This window comes from Rana temporaria, chromosome 1 (genome assembly GCF_905171775.1).
Source record: "Rana temporaria chromosome 1, aRanTem1.1, whole genome shotgun sequence".
Lineage (NCBI taxonomy): Eukaryota > Metazoa > Chordata > Amphibia > Anura > Ranidae > Rana > Rana temporaria.
The window spans coordinates 402,928,943-402,944,191 of record NC_053489.1 but is presented as its reverse complement, the minus strand read 5'-3'; the positions used below and the strand labels follow the sequence as shown (position 1 = coordinate 402,944,191).

Sequence of the window (15,249 nt, the reverse complement as noted above, 5' to 3'; positions counted from 1 at the left end):
AAAATGCTTAAGGGCTCTGGAAGTCTAATGCCGCGTACACAGGATCGTTTTTAATGTCATGGAAAAAACAACGTTTTTCTCGACGTGATTCTTGTCAAGCCTGCCTTGCCTACACACGATCGTGAAATAAAAATGCTCGAGCAAAGCGCGGTGACGTACAACACGTACGATGGCACTATAAAGGGGAAATTCCATTCGAATGGCGCCACCCTTTGGGCTGCTTTTGCTGATTTCGTGTTAGTAAAAGTTTGGTGAGAGACGATTCGCGCTTCTCAGTCTTCGTGCTTTTCAGTCTGTTACAGCGTGACGAATGTGCTATCTCCATAACAAACGCTAGTTTTACCAGAATGAGCGCTCTCGTCTCATAACTTGCTTCTGAGCATGCGCGTTTTTTCCCATTGTTGAAGCCTACACACGGCCGTTTTTTCACAACGTGAAAAACGACGAGGTGAAAAAACAATGTGAAAAATTAGAGCATGTTTTAAATTTTTAATGCCCATTTTTCACAACGAGAAAAATGCTCTGGAGCCCACACACGGTCGTTTTTAATGACCAATTTAAAATATGGCATTTTTCTCGCCATGAAAAACGGTCGTGTGTACGCGGCATAACCTCTTCTCCAAGTCTGCTGACTCCTGGGGTGGGGGTCTACATTCTATTTGAAAGATTATGGAGATTATGGTAGCATAATGAAAGTACAACAGAAAGCAAGCAATTCCATGATGAGGAATGTCTAATTCTGGTCCAGTGATTGCAGGAGTCCCCAGAATGAATAAGAAAGCAGTATATGATTCAATCTGCCAACATGTCAGCTCTGATGTTCTAGTTTTGTGTTAAGAGCCGGTTCACACTGGGGCGACTCGTCAGGCGACTCAGCCGTCTGACAAGTCGCGTCCCATTCTATTCACCAGAACCGTTCTAATAGGAGCGACGCAAGTCGCTCCGACTTAGAAAAAGGTTCTTTTTTTTTTCATTCAAATTTAAGTTTATTTTCAATAAAATAAATACATATATTTGTATTAAATTAGCAAGAAATAAGTCAATAGCACGCAGAAATATAATAATTTAAATACATTTCAATTCATAATAATCATTCCTGTCTTATTAACTGCCACTTATATCTATCCATCCTATATGCTCTACACCATGTGGTGAAAGTAAGGCAGTTCACATAAGCTAAATTAAAAGACTATTTCAAAGTAATACTTTAAACTTGAAAGAGAAACAGAATATTTTCATATATCAAGGAATTCCTAGGTCTAGCGTTATCACACAATAAGTTATATAAGGGATAAAACTAATTGAGTGTACCAGATTAAATTACTTAGAATAATTAAAGGATAAGATATCCGGAGTGCATCAACCTCTCCGACACCCCTAACAGGAACTTTCTGTGTCCAAGAGGTTGAGCAAAACCTCCAATCCTCCCTCCTTCCCTCCAATAACTATTACTGGAACTCTCCGATAACCGAAAACAAATTTTCGGAATCCCCATCAAATTTAATTATTTCAAAGGTTTGGTAGAATCCTTCAATTACTTAAACATAAACTTATCTTTTCAAAATAAAACAAACTGAGGACCAAAAATCTTAAGGATTCTATCCTCAGAGATAAAATAATGAGATAAAACCTAAGAAGAATCAGAAGAAAAAAAGAAAGAGTGACAAAAGACAAGAGAGGAAGTGAAAAAAGAAAGCCAGAAGAAAATCAGGAGAGATAGAAAATTGGCCTGCCTGCCATCTACCAGCATCGTCCAAAAGACACTGATGTCATCAAAACCTTCACGGAGTATAAGTTATCCCCATGTATTCCAACCAAGGTTCCCAGATTTCATAGAAAAGAGTAGACTTATCCAACATGGAGCAGACCCTTTTCTCTTGTTCCATAATCCATGTGACCTTTCTTTTCATATATAGGATGGAAACATTAGTCTTTTTCCATGCAGCTGCGAGTGTAATCCTGGCACCTGTCATAATATATAAGATGAGTTTTCTGGTAACCATGGAAGTTAGAGGTAACATTCCGTTAAGTAAAGCAATAGTAGGAGATTGATGCAGGTTACAGCCTGTGACTCGTCTGATTATATTGAACACCTTATTCCAGTAACCCCGAATTTTGGGACATTCCCACCAAATATGTATCATAGACCCCAATCCATGGCAGCCTCTGAAACATAGGGGAGAAGTTGTCGGATACATAGAGGTCAGTTTGACGGAACCTAAATACCATCTAGTATAAATTTTTATGTTCGCTTCTATAAGAGAGACATTCACATAACCTTTAATGGATCTGGTATAATTCTTATACCAGTCCGACAAATCCCATTCGTTATTAAAGCGGGGGTTCACCCTATTAAAAAAAAAAAAAAAAAATTTTTTATTCTACCATTACATTCGGCATCGTAGCGCGAGCTACGGTATGCCGGTCTTACATTTTTTATCCCCGTACTCACTGTGCTATGGATCATTGAAGATTCCGGGGAATGGGCGTTCCTATGGTGAGAGAAGGTGATTGGCGGCCGGCCCTAGCACGTCACGCTTCTCCGGAAATAGCCGAAATAGGCTTGGCTCTTCACGGCGCCTGCGCATAGCCTGTGCGCAGGCGCCGTGAAGAGCCGAGACCTACTCCGGCTGTCTTCAGGGAGCGTGACGTGCCAGAGCCGGCTGTCATCATCCTCCCTCTCCATAGGCACGCCCATTCCCCGCGGGAGTCGGAATCTTCAATGATCCATAGCACAGTGAGTACGGGGATTAAAAATTTAAGACCGGCATACCGTAGCTCGCGCTACGATGCCGAATGTAATGGTATAATGATGTTAAGGAGGGTGAACCACCGCTTTAAGTTCCTTTTCCCATGCCAGCATATGCGGCAATTTGGTGTCATTAGTAGCAAGTGAATTATATATAATTGAAATATTCCCCTTCCTGGACAAACCCTGATCACATTTACTTTCATAGGGTGTCAAAAGTCCAGATATCGAGTCGTTATCCCATAGGCTTTGAGCGTAGTCATGTAGTTGAGAAAATCTTAGTTTTTCTGAAACAGGAAGGTCTAGCTTGTCAATAAAATGTTGCTCGGGGAGGGGAACCGAACGAGAAAAGAAGCGTCCTATACGATACAACCCCTTATCATGCCACCATTTAAAGGAATCTTTATCAATTTTAGAAGTAAAGAATGGGTCTATGAAAATATTCGATAAAGGCCTACCTTTAGAGATTAGAGAGGGATTGTTTTTAAGTGAATCCCATAAAACTAAAGTTTGAGATAGAGTCGGAGATAATATAGAAGGCCTTTTCTTGGTATGACTCCACATTAAATCCTCTATCGCTAGATTCGGAATCGCCTGTTCTTCGATGTCTATCCAATCAGGACGTTCATTTTTAAGAAAAATTTCTGATAATTGCGCTAATCTCGCTGATTGGTAGTACCATATCAAATTAGGCACACCTAGACCGCCTTGTTCAGATAAGTTATAGAGAGTGCGAGATGGAAGGCGTGGACCCTTGTTGTTCCATATAAACTTGGTAATTTTGCCTTGAAAGGATTTTAGTTGACTTTTGATTATCGGCATAGGTAATGATCAAAAGAGATACAAAAGCCTAGGGAGAAGAGTCATCTTGACCGAATTAATTCTACCAATCCAACCTATATTCTGAGTACCCCAGTCTTTCAGATCCTTCTCAAGTTTTCTATACATAGGGGGATAGTTGGCTAGATATAAATTCTGAATATTGGGGGTCAAATTAATGCCTAGGTATTTAATATAAGAGGCGTCCCATTTGAATCTATAACGTTCTTTCAGTAGAGAAACAGTGGACTCAGTAAGTGAAACATTGAGGGCCCTGGATTTGGCTATGTTTACAGCAAGACCTGAAACCAGAGAAAATTCGTCCATAAGAGAGTATACTTCGGGCAGGGATGTTTCTGGTGCAGTCAAAAAAAGTAAAAGGTTGTCTGCAAATAAGGCGCACTTATGTTCCTTTTTGGCACATCGAACACCCCTGATATTTGCATTTTCACGAATAGCTATAGCCAGGGATTCAATCACAATTGCAAATATCAGGGGAGATAAAGGGCATCCCTGCCTTGTACCTCTACGGATCTCGATAGATTCTGAAAAAATACCTTGAAAGCGTACTTTAGCTTCAGGGGAATAGTAAAGTGCAGACAGGATACCCATAAATTTAGCGTCAAACCCCCAATGGTTCATCACCTTGAACATAAAAGGCCAAGACACTGAGTCAAATGCTTTCTGAAGATCTATGGAAAGCAGCATACCCTTCTGACCAGTATCACCAGACCATCCTGAGTTCAGTATAGAAATCAGATCAATAGCTCTCCTAACCTGATCCGGACCTTGCCTCCCAGTAATGAAGCCAACTTGATCTTTACTAACATATTGACCAATGAAAGAAGATAACCTATTGGCCATTATTTTAGTAAGTATCTTAAGATCGTTATTGATAAGAGATATCGGTCTATAGTTCTTCACCAGGCTATGATCCTTTTCCGGCTTAGGGATCACCGATATATAAGCCAAATTGAGTTGTCTTTCTATAGGATCTCCCTCGGTCATGTGGTTGAAAAATCTCACCAAATAGGGCGTTAAAATGCTTGAAAATGTTTTGTAATATGAACTCGAAAATCCATCAGGTCCCGGGGCTTTATCTAATTTTAGGTGTTTAATCACTGTCGATACTTCCTCAATTGAAATGGGAGCCTCCATCACCTCTGTATGTATTTCAGACAATTTAGGAAGATTCAGATTGCTAAGAAAATCATCTATCCTCTCTGAAGAAGAATCCTCAGTAGAGGTATAAAGCTTAGAATAAAAGTCATGGAAGGCCTCCATTATTCTCCTAGGGTTTAGGGAGAATGAACCGTCAATCATCTTTATTTTAGGGAGAGTTCTTGATTGAAATCTAGGTGACAATTTATGTGCTAGCATTGGACCTATTTTATCTTTAAATTTATAGAAATTAGCTCCAGTCCATTTTATATCTTCCCCCGCCTTAGTCGTAAGTACCAGGTTCAGAGCAGATCTGGCCGCATCAAGTGCCTGAGTAGGAAAGTTATGAGGATCAGTTTTATGTTTTCTACACAGGTCTAAATAGTTGATTTCCAGTCTTTTTATTTCTAGGTTCTTCTGTTTTTTGAGGTTAGCGGCCAATTGTATTATTTTGCCCCTGATAGAAGCCTTGTGAGCAGCCCACAAAGTTTCAGGGGATATATCATCTGTATCATTGTGTTCAAAATATTCTAGAAGGGATTGCTCAATATCCTTTATTAGGACAGGATTTTTCAAAATAGATCTATTAAGTGTCCAATGAGATACTTTAGGAGAAGTATCCTCTCTCCTTAGTGACAAAAGAACCATTGAGTGATCCGACCAGGAAACATCAACTATATTAGATTTAATGGCTGCCGGGACGTGATGGTTTGATATCAATATATGATCCATACGAGAGTAAGACTGGTGGGGGTTAGAATAGTGAGTATAGTCTTTAGTTCTTGGGTTTAATTCCCTCCAGATATCAGTCAGTCTGTTTTGATGTAAAATACGTGCTACTTGTAAACTAATTTTAGTCGGTCTGATGACCTTATCGGCTTTAGATTTGGATTTGTCCAATCCAATGTCGAAAGCCAGGTTAGAGTCTCCTCCCATAACAATAATTCCCTCCATAAATGGACGGAGGGTATCAAGCATCTGAGTGAAAAAACGCTTTTGACCTCTGTTAGGAGCATAATAAGAAACGAATGTGTACATTTTTTCGTCAAGAGTACCTTTTATCAAGATAAACCTACCTTCCGGGTCTCCATATTCCTTGATCAAGTTAAAATTACAGTATCTAGAGAACAAAACGGCCACACCTTTAGTTTTGTTTTCCGCTTTAGCTAGAAAAAATAATGGATAGTGAGCATGCATAAAAGTGGGGTTGTATCGTTTAGGGAAGTGGGTTTCTTGAAGGAAAACCACATCTACATGAAGAGATTTGTAAACTTGAAGAGCTTTGCGTCTCTTAATAGGAGAATTCAACCCCTGAGTGTTGTGAGTGACAACACTAAGGGGTTTAGATACATCATTTGATCCAGCCATAAGTCTTGTCTACTACTATGGTTAGGCAGGACCGCAAGGATATCATCTGTAACACCGTTATTACGAGCAATGGCAGGCAGGCTAAAGAGAAGAAGAGGGCGAGAAGCAAAAAAGGGAAACAGAAAGAAGAGGCAAAAAGACAAGAATAAAAAAACATACTGCACAACAAGTCACTAAATCGTGCAAGGTCAAATCGTGACCCAGAATGGGGGAAGAGAAAGAGTCTCCTTCCCTCATTCAAACGAAAAACATTAGCATAGTCCCTTAAATGGACTATATTCCTACCCATTGGGTCGACAAAGTGTCGCTCCAAGAGGTAAGTTGAGGTCCAATACCTCACCGTCGTCAGTCGTCGACAGATTAAACTTTACATCATAAAAATTTTTTCAAGAACAATGGCATTCAATTAATAGGGACCATAAAAAATAAAAAATAAATAAGGAGAGAGGGGTAAAAAAAGAAAGGGGGAAAACCATACTATATATGTATTATATTATATATTTCAGAAATGAAGAAGTAACCTCCTCCGTATTAAATAGTAAAAATAAGAGGGGAAAAAAAAAAAAAAAAATTTCCCTTCTCCCTTTTCCCTCTCTCCTAAAAAAATTAAAAAAAATCATCTCGGACACTGTGTGACATAAAAAAAATCCTGAGAGATACTTCCTGGGTAAGACTATTCAATATTCAGGTGATGGAGTCTTTTCCAACTTTTCTGTATTTGACCTTGTTCCAAGGACTCAGATTTGGACTAGTAGGTGTGGTCCTCTTGCACGATGGTAGTTGAGGTGAAGTAGTGTCCATAGCTGGTTTAAGAGAGATAATTTTTAGATCAATTAGAAGTTTTTCACCCTCGCGGAGATTATGTATCACATGGTGTCTGCCATTGTGATTGAACTTTAAGGCGAAGGGAAAGGCCCATTTGTATTTGATGTCATTGTCCATGAGGGCCGACAATAACGGTTTCATCGCTCTTCTTCTCTGGATGGTGTATGGAGAAATGTCAGAAAATATTTGTATTGTAGCACCATGGTATTGGAGATTCTCCTGTTGTCTAGATCTTTTCATAACGTCCTCCTTGGTGGAGAAATAATGAGGCTTGACCACCACATCTCTGGGTAAACCATCTCTTCTTAGTGGACCCAATGATCTATGAGCCCTGTCTAATTCCATTTTTGGAGTAGGTATAGATGGTAGAAGGATTTTTATAATGTCCTGTATTGCTGAGTGGACATCCACAATGGATTCAGGAAGACCCCTGAGCCTAAAATTCTCCCTTCTTGACCTGTTTTCTAAATCATCAATCTTATCCTGAGCAGCCTCCAGTTGATCTTGCAAGAAATGCATATGGCTATCATGTTGTTCAGTTTTCGAAACGTTAGCATCTAACTTATGTTCTATAGAATCAATCCTGTTGCCAAGACAATGAAAGTCAGCCCTGATATCGTTAGTGATTTTCTTGGCAGTAAGAGCTAAACCCCTTTCCATCATTTCAGATATTTTGTTATACAGTTCAGCAACATTGAAAGAAGCTTCCGGAACATGTTCAGTATTTGCAGTTACCTGTTTAGGATCCTGAGAGACGGACTCAATAGGAATCATGTGGTCAGCCATTGTAATTGTGAGAGCTCCCCCAATTGTACAAGGATATAAATTTAGAAGCTTTGCTGAACCCAGAGAAGGAGGTGATGAGGTGGGAAGTAGAAGTGACGAGACTTGTCCGTCGAACTCAGTATCTCCAACAGATGTCTGAGGGCTTGTAGAAGGAGGGGAGTCTATATCATAAAGAGACTCTTTGATGATTCTATTTTTGTTTTTTTTACTTTGTTTCCCCTTCATATATATGAAGTGTTAAAATAAATATCTGACAACAGTATTTAAATATCAATGTATTGCGAAATCTGCAGTGTACTCCTATACCAGCTCCCTTAGGTAGAACTCTCTTACCACAATTATCAGTCAGCTGAAGTTAATCTTGCGAACAGCCTAAACCCAGCTTAGAGTACATAAGTAAAGGAAAAGACCATCTTTATGGGAATGCCATAAATTTCATACCATTCAGATATCCTATTAATGTATAGAGAGTCAAATCTGCTTCTTTCGTCGACAGACTTCGGACGGTGTGTAAGAATACCTCAGTGAATTCCCATTACACGGATAATCATAGTATAATCCGACGGTGTATATGACAGCCACTGAGAACTGTATCCAGTCGGTAGCCTGACTTTGATATCAGCGGACAGTTTCCTAGTGCAGTCAGGTGGTCAGGGCATATGAATAAATAATCCAGTTTAGAAAGAAATAATAGCACAAAATATAAAAAAAAATAAAAATATATAAGAGAAAAAAAAAAACACTATAAAGTTGTCAGAAATTCATATTGACATTGACAGTCCTGTTCCTTTAATCTTCACAAAACCGAGGTATTATGGTCCATTTGTATAGTGAAATGTTATGGTGTCCAGACAACTAGATTTAATAAGATACTGTCAGTGCCCTGTAAGCGAATAGCTGGGTAATGGTTTTATGCTGTAATAAATGTGTATACCACAAGATGGCGTTGTTACCTCAATGGAAGAGTTTCACAGTGCATCACAACCAGGCAATTCCTGCATTCAGGTAGCTACATAGTAATAAAGCAATTCAGTAAGGGAAAGATTACCCGTTAGGTATCAAATATTGATAATATCAATAATAGACCGGGTCTTAAATCCTGCACTGTAGTGTGTTAACATGAATCACATAAATTGCAAACAGTTACATGAGACTTCTGAGGAGAAGGTGTTTCAAGAAACTATCAGGCCCTTGTAAATATATTGCTGGATTATGAGCCTCTGTCCCCACACTGAGCTGCAGTCTCCTGAGGTAAATTATATGAGGACAGCGGTCAAGTACATTAATTATCACCTCAGTTTATGTATTTCTAGCACTTGGAGATCCTAAAATGGTTTCGGATTCCTATTATATAACATATAATTATCTCTTGTCCGTGCAGAGTCTACAAAAGAGGGATGTCACATAGCCTCCTCAGAGCATATCCATATACCTCCCGTCCTGGCCTCTGACACCCTTTCAACTGTTACATATAACCATCAAAGGGTATTATGCCATAAAATAAAGAAATGGCCTATCCACCTTGAAGGATGTAGGGGAAGCAGTATTGAGCCCTGAGGAGAAAGGGGTATATGAGAGTTGAGGCAGTGGGTGAAGCAAGATGGCCGCCAGGCCTCCAGAGGTAGGCCGAGACCACGGGCCTTGAGTGACTGAGGGAGGTGAGGGAGTGTCGCCTGTCACTTCCGACGCCTATAGCAGTGTATCCCGGGTGGACGGAGGGGTGGATGCAGCTTAATGGGCTCAGCGATCCGTACTCGAGTCCGGGGCTGTCCGATAATCTGTAGGCCTCAAAATGGCGATGACGCCACTGTATGAAGAGGAGGCCCCGGGTCACAGCAATGGATGAGTTCGTATCGAAACTCCTCAAGAAAGGTATTTTATAGATCAGGTAAAGTCGCTGATACAGGATGGGGTGTTTTTGTAATTAAAACGGTAATACCGGTAACCGATGGCTCCAGATTACAATCTGCTAGACAGAGCTCGTCCAGAAAGCGTCCATCACCATCCTCGTCCGGCCACGCCCCCTTAGAAAAAGGTTCTTGTACGACTTTGGGGGCTACTCGGGGCGACTTGCATTGACTTCTATACAGAAGTCATTTTGCAAGTTGCCTCTGAAGTCGTCTTCAGGACGACTTGCCGAGTCGCCCCCAAAGTCGTGCCGCCCCAGTGTGAACCGGCTCTTACTGTTCAATATTTTTTTTCTGTTTTACTATAATACAGAAATGTCTGGGTGTTTTCTGTTTGTGTCTTTAAAAATTAATCATATCACTGAAGTCAGGTAGCCTCCGAACATATATTCTTTTTAAGTGATTTTTTGTTCACAAACAAACCTCGTTTAGCCTTCCCCTCTTTCCATTAATTGCTCATGTGAGCTAACTTAATGGTTCTGGAAAATGTAATGCATATTCCACTATCTGCTACTGTACTAAGTGCTCATTAGTAGTAACCATTAGCTTTCTCTAAGAAAAAAACAATATCATGAGTGATGGAGGTGTGTTACTATTCTGGGACAATCTATGCTCTCATGTTCATAGATTATTCTTTATGATGACTTCTCTAACAAGACATACCTTATATCAGTGGTCCCCAAACTCCAGGAACCGGCCTTGTGGAAGACAAGCCAATCCACATTACAGGGCAGTGGTTCTCAACCTCTCTAGTGCTGTGATCCCTTGATAAAATTTCCCAAGTTGTGGGGACCCGTAACAGTAAAATTATTTTACTAGCGTGGGTTGTCAACACCCAAGGCAAAACGAGTAATTTGCGCCCCTAATCCACAGACATTTAGCGCTCTGAGTCCCTTCCACTCGTACAGTATTAAAACCCCTTATGGTACATTTTGGGATGCACCACTCTCTCTTCTCCTTTCTTTCCCTTTTATCTCTCTCCATATTAAACTTTTTACCCATCCCTCTCTAGCTGTCTTTCTTGTTCTTCCTCTTATTCTTTCTCTCCTTTTTTCTTTGCCCCCCCCCCTTTCCTCTCCATTCCATGTATTCTCTATTTTTATTCTTACTCCTTGGTGGGGGTGTGGGGGGGAATGGGATGAGTGGCAGTGCTGGGAAGGATGGGATCAGTAGCAGGTCTGGGGAAATTCTGATCAGCCAACTTAGGTCCTCTTGATCAAGGTCATCTGCTGATCTGAGAACTGTACTGGGGACTTTAAATAGCAACTCTAATCACAGGTAATGTTACTCGCTGTGTCTCCAGCTTCACTGCGTCTCCACCTCTGTAGTGTCTCGCAGTAGTGACACCTATGCCGAAATCAGGAGATAGGGTCTCCTCCAGCCCCTCCCACTTCACATTTCTCACCAGCTAGCTGACCTCTATGCTGTAAACTGAATGGGCGGCTTAAAAAAGGCTAGCTGGGTGGCCACAGTCTTCAGGGACAGCCCTGCTGGGCGGCCATGAAAAGGAGGCTGGGAGCGGAGTGGGCTTCAGGAACAGCCCAAGATTTGGTGACCCCCTGGCAAATCGTCATTCGACCCCCAGGTTGAAAACCACTGGTCTAGGGGGAACTGGGTTGTAGCCTGTCACCTCACCTGCTAGAAATGTATTTTTAAATTTTTGTTTGTATCTTTTTGGCTGACCACATATGCTCAAAATACCATCTGGCTGACTTGGTCTGGTAAATTAGAGGGTTGGGACAAACCTGTCAATTAGAGGGTTGGGACAAACCTTAAAATGGTCAGTTTTATTATATTTATATAAAACCTTTATCCCAAAAGGATAAGAAAACTGTTGTTATAACTGCTAAAAAAAAGTGTTAGCTGGAATTTGGCTTTAAGGTGGAACTATACCCTCCTATCCTTTACAGCCAAGGAATTTGCCATCTTAGGCCCGGATTCACAAAGCACTTGCGCCAACGTATCTCAAGATACACCGACGTAAGTATAAATGTGCGCCGTTGTATCTGTGAGCCTGACCCACAAACAGAGATGCGCCTAAAAAAAGGCTTCAGCCTGCCGACGTAACTTGCTTACGCCGGCGTAGGGTGGTCGCACATTTACGCTGGGTGCATATTTACGCTCCCATTGATCATACATTCAAATATGCAAATGAAGGAAATACGGCGATTCACGAACGTACGTGCGCCCGACGCAGGATAAGCGCGGTGCGTGTAAGTTATACGTCCGGCGTAAAGCTATGCCCCATAAAGGAGGAGTAACCCAGCACCAGACATGCAAAGGTCTGCACCAGGGAACACAACCTGGCGTATTTTACGTTGGACGTGGGTCTGGCTGGGCGTAGGTTACGTTAATGGCGTACACAGTGATCCGGCGTATCTTAGGCAGTTGATCCGACGTGGTTGTGAGCATGTGCACGGGGATGCGTCCACGCCGCGGCGCATGCGCAGTTCGTTTTATGTACTTTTCTGGCGCTCGGCCCATCATTTGCATGGGGTCACGCTTCATTTGCATGGATCACGCCCACTTCCACTTACGCCGGCCTGCGCCTTTGAAACCCACGCCACGCTGGTGCAACGTAGGGAGCACTGGCTTTATGAATTTCATGCTTGCCTCTCTGCGCTGCGTCTGCGTAGCGCACAGGGGGATACGCTACGGTGGCGTAATGTGCGCCTGCTGTCTGTGAATCCGGGCCTTAGTCTCTGTTTGATAAGTTGCTGTCATAGAACTGCATATGTGATCAGCTATGACACCAGCCATTTCATGGCATGACAGTTTGAATGGGAGCTAACATAAGCCCAATAGTAACTGTAATGCCACGTACACACGATCGGAAAATCCGGCAAGAAAAGTTTGATGTGAGCTTTTGGTCTGAAATTCTGTGTGTAGGCTCCATCTGACTTTTTCTGTCGGAAATTCCGCCAGCAAAAATTTTAGAGCTAGTTATCATTTTTTCCGACAAGAAAAGTTCTTGTCGGAATTCCGTGCAAAAAAACACGCATGCTCGTAATCAATTCGACGCATACTCGGAATCATTGACCCTAATTTTTCTCTGCTCGTTGTAGTGTTGTATGTCACCGCGTTCTTGGCGGTCGGAATTTTGTGTGACCGGGTGTATGAAACACAAGTTTGAGCCAACATTCAGTCAGAAAAAAAAATACAAGTTTTTCTTGTCGGAATTTCTGATTGTGTGTACGCGGCATAACAGCTATCATTGAAGGCATGCTAAGTGGGAGGGGCTTAGATTCCCTTCTGACGCCAGACAGGCAGTCGTGTGACTGCACATCAGTGATGTGAAATAAGTTATTTAACTGCAGAATAAAATAAAAAAACATACACTGTGCTCTACTATGCACTGTGTTGCTATAACAGAGGAGAAATTCTAAACACTGCGGGCTGACGGAGGCATGGAAACTGACCACAGCATCATGGATCAGCAGCCATGATTACCGTGGTCAGCGCACCTAGGGGGACATAGGAACAGGCAGGATCAACCAGGTATTTTACAGCATACAATAGGACAAACGACACTGCACAAGCACTATGCAGTTTAACATGCTATAAAGGAACAGGATATATATTTTTTCAGGGTTACAACCTCTTTATTCTAGTGCATCCATTACCGATATCTCCTAAATTGACAATGCTGCTGTCCAAAGGTGGATCTGTTGCTCCTCAATCCAGAAAATAATGGGAATAAAAAAGAAAACGAATGCAGCAACCAAATTTAATGATTGGTAAGCTGCAGTATATTAAATGTTTGTTTTTGTTTTTATTACTGCTTTATGTTTCCAAAGTAAAATCTATGCTTTAGAATTTGGTCCTGTCTATTTATATTTCTCCCAGCAAATGTTTGTGTTGTAGCTGTCATACATTTTCCTGATCTTTAATGTTCATAGTATTCTTTTCTCTTATTAGCCCTGATGCTACCCTTGGGTCATACGTGCACTTCACAGATTTTCCTGCTTTCAGCATTTTTCTCCTACCTTCATGTCAGACGTGTCATGTTCAAGGCGGCTCAGCTGGCTGCTGTTGTCCTGCAGCTCCCTCCTCAGGTGAGAGTTCTCCTTTCTTAAATCCTCTACCTGGCGGACCAGCTGATCGTAGGAGGCAGGGGAGCCAACCAATCCAATCCGTGCGCAAACCTGTATGCAATAGAGAGGTAACCATTTAAAAACTGATGCTCAGAAATATATACACATAGGGGGTTATTTACTACACCTGGAGAGTGCAAAATCTGGTGCAGCTCTGCATAGAAACCAATCAGCTTCCAGGTTTTATTGTCAAAGCTTGATTGAACACGCTTACCGTATATACTCGAGTATAAGCCAAGTTTTTCAGCAATTTTTTTGTGCTGAAAATGCCCCCCTCTGCTTATACTCGAGTCTCTCCCGGCGCTGCAGCCTAATCCCCTGGCGCTGTGATACATCTTCAGTCTTGTATCTCCCAACGCTGTGCCCATCTTGCATGGGCACAGTGAGGCATGGGCACAGTGAGGCATGGGCACAGTGAATCATGGGCACAGTGAGGCACAATGAGGCATGGACACAGTGAGGCAAAGTGAGGCACAGTGAGGCATGCAGATGGACACCCTAGGCTTATACTCACGTCAATAAGTTTTCCCATTTTTTGTGGTAAAATTAGGTGCCTCGGCTTATTTTTGGGTCGGCTTATACTCAAGTATATATACGATAAGTTAGAAGCCGATTGGCTGCCATGCACAGCTGCACCAGATTGTGAGTGCTCCAGTTTTAGTAAAGCTCCCCCATAATATCATTTACACTTTAAAAAGGAAGTAAAAAATGGAACGCAAATGAAGCTTGTCTAACGTTTCTCCCAAGATTTAGGCCTGAAAATATATTTTAATTGGATCCTGATTAATAATAATAATAATACTACTGAAAGAAGAAGAAGAAATAAGTAATAATAATAAGTAGTACTTATATTTAAAATTCATACACATATCCATGGCAATACGAATCCTGAAAGGCTTATCTCCCCTCTTGAAATCTTGTGCTTGTCTCTGGAAAAATTTAACATAAGTAACCACCTATGCTAATGAAATAAATGAATAACGGATTTGTGACTTTTTTTTCTTTCTTTCCATAATTAAAATGATTTAATCGATTACATTTATTGACACGAGCCTTGAAAATCAGTAGCTGTGCAGAGATGAATTCTCCTTATAACTGTCTACGGCAGAGAACATGTTAATCACTGCAGGCCGTATCCAGAGATAGAATTAATCATTTCTGTAGTGGTGCCTCTGTGATGTCACTGTCTGTGGATACAGAACTCCAGTCGACCCCATTTATGTAAATCGTGCACAATGTCATCCAATCCCTGGTTTGAAGGCAAGAAGAAAGTATCATGGCAACAACCAATCCCGATGCCCGGATCCAATCTCCAGCAAGAGATCAGATGAGGAGAAACATTCCATGCCTTGTTACTAAGTGACATACTGTGAAAAGGACTGTAAGGAAAACCACGGACCGTTTCGGCTTAGAATTTTATTTCAAAATCCGCAATTCTTGCTGACATAAAATAAAAATAAGTAAAAAAAACTGGTGTGGTTGCCAGGGACTGTTTTTTATACTACCCACAGGGGTTCTGTTAAACATAATTAATATTATT

The 15,249-nt window shown here is 41.3% G+C and overlaps 1 protein-coding gene across 2 annotated transcripts in view; it reads right to left on the bottom strand.

Moving 5' to 3' along the window:
• Positions 1-15,249, bottom strand: part of APC2 (APC regulator of WNT signaling pathway 2) — a 97,784-nt gene that overhangs the window by 53,157 nt on the left and 29,378 nt on the right. For both annotated transcript variants that reach the window (XM_040323478.1, XM_040323485.1), the window contains exon 3: positions 13,602-13,760. In XM_040323478.1, coding sequence (XP_040179412.1) covers positions 13,602-13,760 — 159 coding nt within the window. The remainder of the gene's footprint in view (positions 1-13,601; positions 13,761-15,249) is intronic.